Consider the following 8593-nt stretch of genomic DNA (forward strand, 5'->3'; position numbering starts at 1 on the left):
GCTTCTCTTCCTTCAACGGTAACAACTGACACCGAAAGCTCGAGAGACCCGAACGGTGAGACGTACCCAGAAGCAATGCAGTTACCTGGGCAAAGAGTCCCAAAGACCAAGGACGTAGGAAATTTCGAGAAACGGAAATGGAAACTGGAGTGGCGCGTCAATCAGCACTGACGGAAACTAATAAAAATGGAAAAAACCAAACTAATTCGTTTCACAAATTATTAAAACGATATTATTGAAAATTTCACTCGATTTTCTCACTGCACACGTCAATATTTGTCGAAATATCAATATTAAAAAGTTAATAAAAAAAAATATCCTCTTTCTTCATACCTGTCTTTCTCCCGGGCGGCGAAGGAATACTAGAATGTTCGAGAACAACGGATACTTTTTGATTTTATCTCAATATCAATTTCAATCTTTTTAAACGAAATATAATCTGAACGATGAAACGTTTGATCAAATAATGTTCTTCGTTCGATGCTAAAGGAAATTGAGAAGAAACATCGAAAATTCGTTAATAAAACGAATTTCTTTGTTTCTGTTAAATAATAAACTTGATATACGTATTGGTTTTTAAAATCAATATAGCTAACCAATGGGCACACTTTTAACAAGGGTGATGGAACATACCAAAAATCTTTCAAGATGGTCTTGGCAACGGAAGAGTCGAAAATATGACAATTATGAATGAAAAATTCTAATATTTTACAGCTGGCAACGATAAACAACTCCAGATATTCTCCTAATTAATTTACAACAAATTCGCGTATATGATCGATAGCTGACGTCACTGTGTCCCACAGCCCTTGTAAAACGATAAGAATTTCCTGGGAAACTTGTAGCCACGAAATGAAAAAGATGATAAAACTTCTAACAAGAGTACTGAGACGAGCAACTTTGTACTTACCCCTTCGGAGTAGGGAACGTGATTAAACGTCCGCGAGTTCGAAACTTTTGTAAGTCACTGCACGGCCGCTGCTTATGGTGGAAATGTAATAGATATAAGTACAGAGCGCGTGAGCGAACTAAAAACGCGATATAGGGGTAAAGAGAGAGACCGTTCCGTCCTTCTCTAATGCCCGCGTACTTGTACCGGAAATGTGTAACAACGGTAAACGAGCGCCGTCAGTGTCCACTAGTGTGCATGCCTGATTAAACAAGGACAGAAAATGCTTATATACAGCCTTCTCTTTCTATTTCCATGTCGCATCCATCTTACTATACAGTAGACAGGATTCGACTATTCCATCATTATATTCGCACCCTGCTTACGTGTGAACTAACATTGCCATGACAACAAATCGTTCGTCTCCTGTTTGATGCTCAGTTTTCAACGGAGTTGAAGGGAAACTTTATAAGAGAAAGGAAGTGACGGATTGTCTCAAAGTAATAAACGAAAATTCTCGTAACTATCGAAAAACGATAGTCAATACAAGGATATCATTATCACATTTAAAACTATTACAATGAACGGTGATTTATCGCTGCAAGGTACCACAAATAAGATATCTCATAATTTGCGAAAAGACTTTGGAACTTCCATGACAGTCATGAGTGTGTTTTGTCATTGATTTGCCATATTGCGTTTTTCACAATTGTTGTTCATTTTTTGTGATATTTTACACTCGCACATAGTATCTATGATTTTTTCTTTCGATAATTCTTATAATTATTGTCAATAATTAATTATTTATAACCATTTACGCTGTATTATATATCATTAAGATTTATCTTTGCACGTATCAAGATAGTAGATAACAAAATTATGTTTATATATTTATATTATGTGTATATATTTAGATATCTTCTTAGTTGCAATTTTTTCGAATAATATCGGCGACCAATCGAAATAGAAATTAGTGCGGAAAGAGGGGAAGGAACCAAAATTTGAAAATCGACATCGGTAACTCAGTAGTTATAGAGTAACTCAATCGATAACGTAGATTAACTAGTTATAAATGAAAATATATTTAAATTCAAACTTTAAAAATTAGAAATTAAAAGGCAGAAGGCAAAAAATTATCGCCGAGGATTTATATAATAATAAATAGACAGTACATTCTTTTTGTCTGTCTTACCTAGAAATAAAACAGTTAATTGATGATTATCGTATAGTGTGTACTCATAGCATAAAATTTGTTCAATGAATTAAAAATTATATTTTTTAGATATGTAGACATTAGCGATGTATTAATCCGGGAAGCTCGTCTACCTCGGAAATATCGAGTCTGCGACAACGTCGATTTGGAAATTATTCTTACAGAATATGAAAATTATTACAAGATGAAATTCCAAAAATATCCTATATTGTGCAAGAAAATAACTGAAAAGGAAATAAAGACGAGGGAAATGACAAATGCGAACAAAGTGTAAGAATTTAAATTATTTAACACTATTCAACGTTCTCAACGTATTCAACGTATCGATTACAATATCATTCAATCTTTGAAGAAGTAGTAAAACGTGTCAAATCTGTTAGCAAACAAACGAGAAGTGAGTCTGTATCTGGGTCTGTGAAAGGGAGGAATGCACAACAGAAGATGAGGGGTGATGCTACGGATGATATTAATCTCGCAATGACAGTGACATCAATTTTCGCCAATGAAAGCGATGAATCTTCATCAGAAGAGGAGAGCTATTTAACATCTTAATGGAACAATCCACGCAATCAAAGATATCAAAATAGGCTCAGAAGCTTTATATAGACAATCTGGAATTATGGAAGATTATTGAAGACATTTCATGCGTAAGTTATTTTCGATTAATATACGTATTGTAAATACTGATTTCAGTAAAGCTTTAAATAACGAATTACATAACACTTACGGAAATTAATACGGAGATTATGCGCCATTTCATCTTTGTATTGTCGTAGGAAATCATACTGACAAAATTAAATGTATATTGGGACAACATCGTAGGCCTAGAGGAATGTAAATCTGCTATTAAGGAGGCCATTGTGTATCTCCTCAAGTACCTTATCTTTTTTAAAGGCCCATTTTCTCCCTGGAATGTCAATGCACCTTTTTTAACATAACGGCCAGCTCATTGGTGAGCAAATGGAGAGGTGATTCCGAGAAGTATATCCGTGTAAGTTGATTTCCTTTGTCTATGAAGAAGAGATTCTGGAATATATCATATATAATAATAATCATATATAAATAGAATAGTTACATTAATACATTTGTTAAACTGAACAGGTTTTATTTGAACTTGCCTATAATTTTTCGCCTACAATTATTTTTATCGACGAGATTGACTGGATAGGCACAAATAAAGGAGTAAACTGTACATTGTCTGAACCTGCAAAGAGATTCAGATCAGAACTTCTTTCTAGATTGGATGGATTAGTATCTAACGAAAATTCTAATGTAGTTCTTTTGGCTGCAACTAATTGCCCTTGCTATGTATATCACGCTATTTCAATGTTTTCTAAGTAGAAAATATCTTAATATCATAATTATTCATTATCTTAATCTTAATTATTGTGTTGTGCGGAATATTCCTTTGTTATTATTAATATAACAGAACAATAATATTTATTGTAAATATATTATTAGGGACATTGATGCAGCTTTACGCAGATGCCTTGAAAAGAAAATATACGTATCATTACCAAATGAAGTTACTCGACTTGGTATGTTCAAATTATACCTTAGCAACCAGTTATTAGAGAATATGGATATTGTAAACCACATAATAAAATCTACTGAAAAATATTCTTGCGTGGATATAAAATTGCTTTGTAAGCAAGCATGGCTGCTCGAAATAAGTCCAATATGGGAAAAACTTGAAAAAAAAAAAAAAAAAAAAGAAACATCTGTTACGACTTTGAAATATGAATTAAAGAATTATGAAATAATAGCAAAATTGTTAAAAAACAATGTCACCTACAGTTACGGATGTGGATAGATATGAAGCGTGGAATAAATATGTATGCCATAAGAACATATTTTAAAAAATATAAATGCTTATCATATAAAAATATAAAAATATAAAAATATAAAAATATAAAAATATAAATGGTTATAAATTATTAATATAATTATCGTTCGAAAAATTGTTCGTGTGCGTGCATGTATGTGTGCGCACGCGTTATAAACAAGTTTGAAATGTTCGTTCTACATATATGTATACGTGGTATACATCTTCCCTTATAATATATAATATGTGTAATCTGAGTGGTAATATCTCCACGTATTACATATGTGTTAGTGTATTTTATCGATAATCTGTCTTTTATTTCCTTTTATCTTATTAACGCATGTATGGGCGCGTATATGCGCCGGGCGAAAGCTATGGTTATATATGGGATTGTTAACAAATAAAAATTAATCTAGGTGTTATTAAAGAAATTTGTTTCACCTTCTAAACTTTTTGATGATTGGTTTACTTTGAATATTTTGCATATTTTTGCATATCATGAGCATTTTGTACATTTCTATACATTCAAACTTTCTATGAATATAAAATGATCCGCACTACTATCTACTTCATAGTATACTCTATACGTTTAAAATGCTCCATTAGAAGCTTAAATCTATCAAAATACAGCTCCTAGGGAAATGTGAATTTTCACATGAACACATAATATCGATTTTCTCATTGAAACGTATAGGCAGGTATATACTAGCATAAGCCACCTTCGGCATTTGGCCGTATGATGCAGCACTAGCTCTGTAACATAGAAAACCATAGGCGTCAGTTCTTCTTATTTCCTCTTTGATATATGTTTACTTTAATGTCACTTATTCAGACGCTTGATACATTGTCGGAATGAAATTTTAGTAATGTGCAAGTAATTTTGAGTAGATTAATAAAGTATAATAAGATATCAGATTCATGTACGTAGATTCAAGTGACATCAATCTTTATGTCTAGTATATACATGTGTATTGATCTATAAGTCAGTGTTAAAATAACAAATAAATGGCAGAAGAAGGAAAGAAGATTTCCTTCGGTTTTGCGAAATCTATTAAGAAACCTGTGTTAAAAAATGCTATTCCACAAGAAAAAAAGAAAGTTGATTACATTGAATGCCTTGATGAGAAAGGTATTAAAGTAATAGGGTGAGTTCAAAAAGTAAAATTTATAATCAAGAAACATATAACCTCAACCTAACCTATAAAAATCACCAATAGCGGAATATATATATTTGAAAACAATTTTTTTATTTCAATGAGGAAGAAAAAAAAGATGAACCTCTAATTATTCCATTACTAGGTTCAAAAACCTGGCATGATAGAATTCTTAATAAAATAGATGCAGACATTTTCCTTCCGAAGGCAGATAAGGAAAAGGTAGGAGACGCTAGTGTTAACGAGGCAAAATCAAAGCTATCTAATGGAAAAACATCGCCAATAATATCAATAAAGAAAGAGCCAGTTGAAGATAGTGAAAATAAAGTTGTTACTTTAGAAGAGCAAGCGACTAAAGAAATCATTGGGGAACTTAAGTCAAAGAATAAATATGAAACTAAAACAAATGATTTAACTTTACCTTTAGTAGAAGATGAATCATTAAGAGGCAAAGAACAGGTACGTTATCAACATATTGATGTGCAATGCACAGATGTATTACATTTGCATATTATAAATATCGTTTTGTATTTTTCAGTCTACGTTAGAAGATTATGAAAAAATTCCTATTGATGCTTTTGGTGTAGCAATGTTAAGGGGAATGGGATGGCAACCAGGAAAGGGAATTGGTTGAAATGAAAAGTATGAATTTTACTCTGGATTAAATTAATTATATGTATTTAATACATCACTTATTGGAAAGTAAACAGAGAACATCATTTTTTATTTCACAATCGTTTATTCTAACTATTACAGATTAGTAGCAGCTGTCATACCAGAATTACGACCAAAAGGTATGGGTCTTGGAGCAGACAAAGTAGCATTGCAGAAGAAAAATACAGATTTCAAAAAAGAAGAGGAAGAAGTTAAAATCGAGAAAGGAACATTTGTGAAAATTATAGCTGGAGAACAAAGTAATAATTATGGTCAAATAGAAGGATTCGATGATGATGCAGGAAGGCTCATAATAAAACTAGCTCTTGGTGGAAATATAATATCTGTAAATGAATTTATGGTACAGCCAGTGACTAAATCAGAATATTCTAAGAACTCAAAAGTTCAAAGTTAATATGAAGTGTTAGTTTTTCATTAAGGGACATTTAAGAAAATAAATTTGAATTGACATATACATATAAAGACATAATCGGACATGTAGAAAAACTAATTCAAGAGTATCTGTAAGTGTGTTGTTGCATGCAATTTTTTAAAGGTCCCTTCTATCTTTATATAAAATATGATAAATGTAGAGGTTTTAGATTTCAGTATTTTATGGGGTTAATTTCAGATACAAAAAAGTATGAGGAATATAAGGACAAGGAATCCAAGGGACTCAAGCAAAAGATGGATAGAAAAAGATCAATGTCCCCTGACCCCGAAGACGGTGAAGAACAAAAGTAGTAATAAAAGAAAGAAAATCGAAGTACGATGCACAATAAGAACAAGTATGATAAAGTGGGGGATAAAAAATCAGAAAGACGAAAAAGGCGCTCCGAATCTAATGATGACAGCGATAGTGATTCTGAAAAGAAGAGACGGAGAGAAAGAAGTAACTCTAATAGTAATGATTCTTATAAATTAAAAAGATTGAAGAAGTCAAAGAAACGTAAGAAGTACGATTGCTCGTCTGAAAGATCAAGTAAAAAACGAGACGACGAGAAAGATCAAGATCTCGATCATTTAGTAGGCAGTAATATTTTCCAGGAACGTATTCGGTCATTTTACTTTCAAGATAAATTGTACAATTTTATTTATACAGATTTTATAATAAAGTGTATTTTTACAAAAGTATATTTCTTTTCTTACCCTTAACTGAAAATTACATTTAATTATAATATGTAATAATGTTTACAATTACATCAAAGTTAATGTCCTAAACTTTATCAATAATTATTAAAAATCCCCGCGTATTGCTTACGTAATGTTGATATCGAGTAATACCATACATAACCTCAAAGAACATTATGATACTTACGAACATCGTTAAACAAGTAGTGCGAACGATGTCGAGTAAGTATTCACTATGTATAAAGTATTTATAAATAAAAAGTATGGGAAATATATAACCGAGTGTATTTAACTTTTCCAACATTTTAGCATTTCGCTTGGCGTTGGTACAACTTCAAGTAAATGAAGTAAAAAGCAAAAATGTAGAGCGGGCAGTTTCCTACATTTCAAGCGCGAAAGAGCATAATGCTGATATTATCGCTCTTCCTGAATGCTTTAATTCACCATATGGAATACGTAATAATTTGTTTCTTTTTCTAATAATTTATTATATGTATAACAACTATATAGAAAAAAGTAAAAGTAGACAAATTACCTTAACGTTCATACTTCCATAAAGATTGTGAATTGACTCGAGAATATAGAATTTCCCCATTTTTATGATTATCGTGATTTTTGTATAAATATATTTTTTAAGATACTAATAATTAGATACTTATAAACTAGTATTATCAATTATTTTGTATTTATAATTCCACCTATAATAGTTAAAAATTAAAGTTAGTTAAAATCTAACTTTATGTTTCAAAAAGTACTAGCAAAGTCGTTAAGTAACAAGTCACTGGTACTGACCCAAATAGCATGATTGTAATTAAACATTTCTAAATATTCATTTTTCATCTTGAACCTGTAGAAACAATTTATTATATGTACTATTATCTAAGTAATTATATATTTAAGTAAATCTAAATATAAAATTTAGTTATTTTAATAATTTAAAAAATAAAAAATTGACAAACATTTCAACCTAATTTATGGTTGGAACAAAGGACAGTTATTTTTCATTAATTGAAATATTGCAATGCAGAATAGTTTCCAAAATACGCCGAGAGTATTCCTGATGAAACGGTGAAACGAGCGTTGCTTTATCGAAGGCAGCTAAGGAAAACAGCATTTATGTAGTTGGTGGTACGATACCTGAAATAGAGGGCGATAAATTGTACAATACCTGTACTATTTGGGGTCCCGATGGAACTTTGATAGCAAAACACCGGAAGGTAAATAATATACCTCCATGTGGCTTTGAAATTGAAAATATTGGGGTGGAGAAAGTGACTCTATCTAGGAATAATTTAGGAATATGCATATGTACATACGTGTACTATAACCAATTCTATAATTTAAAAAATATGTTATAGGTTTATAAAATACGTTTTGATACGAGAAACATACATTTTTGTCGTAATATAATATATAAATTTTTGTACAATATATTTGTTTTGTAATATAAATTTTTCACATAGGAAAAAACTTATTTTTTCTTAAAAAATATTCCTTCTCAAATATTATTAAATGATAAAACTTTTTAATAAAAGAAAGTGATAAAAACGCTGTCAGTTATTAAATAAAAAACAATTAAAGTTTAGAAGTTCGTAACATTGATGTTAAATTACAAAAGTTACAGCAATAGAGTTAGCAACTATATTTTTATGTTATTAGGTACATCTATTCGACATCGACATTCCCAACAAGATTACTTTCCGAGAGAGTGATTCACTCAGTCCTGG

General features: G+C 30.9%; 1 protein-coding gene and 1 long non-coding RNA gene across 6 annotated transcripts; one reads left to right on the top strand and one right to left on the bottom strand.

The window, feature by feature from the left end:
* Positions 1–2370: 2370 nt before the first annotated feature.
* LOC126927958 (uncharacterized) lies at positions 2371–2978 on the bottom strand. The gene is made up of 2 exons (XR_007716096.1): positions 2830–2978; positions 2371–2713 (listed from the first exon to the last, which is right to left on the bottom strand). It is a non-coding gene; the product is annotated as an uncharacterized LOC126927958 (long non-coding RNA).
* A 2483-nt stretch (positions 2979–5461) lies between these two features.
* Positions 5462–8593, top strand: LOC126927974 (G-patch domain and KOW motifs-containing protein-like). 5 transcript variants are annotated; one of them, XR_007716110.1, is made up of 6 exons: positions 5526–5540; positions 5620–5723; positions 5838–6145; positions 6345–7322; positions 7894–8083; positions 8526–8593. XR_007716110.1 is itself a non-coding variant. In XM_050743933.1 (4 exons), the coding sequence occupies exons 3-4, from the start codon at positions 5878–5880 to the stop codon at positions 6477–6479; spliced, it is 381 nt and encodes a 126-aa protein (XP_050599890.1). In that variant the 5' UTR covers positions 5462–5540; positions 5620–5723; positions 5838–5877; the 3' UTR covers positions 6480–6866. The 5 variants fall into 5 exon arrangements, 3 of the variants coding, with proteins under 3 accessions (XP_050599890.1, XP_050599888.1, XP_050599889.1); XR_007716109.1 differs by having other exon boundaries at positions 5838–7322; XM_050743933.1 differs by lacking the exons at positions 7894–8083; positions 8526–8593 and having other exon boundaries at positions 5462–5540; positions 6367–6866.

This window comes from Bombus affinis, unplaced genomic scaffold (assembly GCF_024516045.1).
Source record: "Bombus affinis isolate iyBomAffi1 unplaced genomic scaffold, iyBomAffi1.2 ctg00000380.1, whole genome shotgun sequence".
NCBI classification, from domain to species: domain Eukaryota; kingdom Metazoa; phylum Arthropoda; class Insecta; order Hymenoptera; family Apidae; genus Bombus; species Bombus affinis.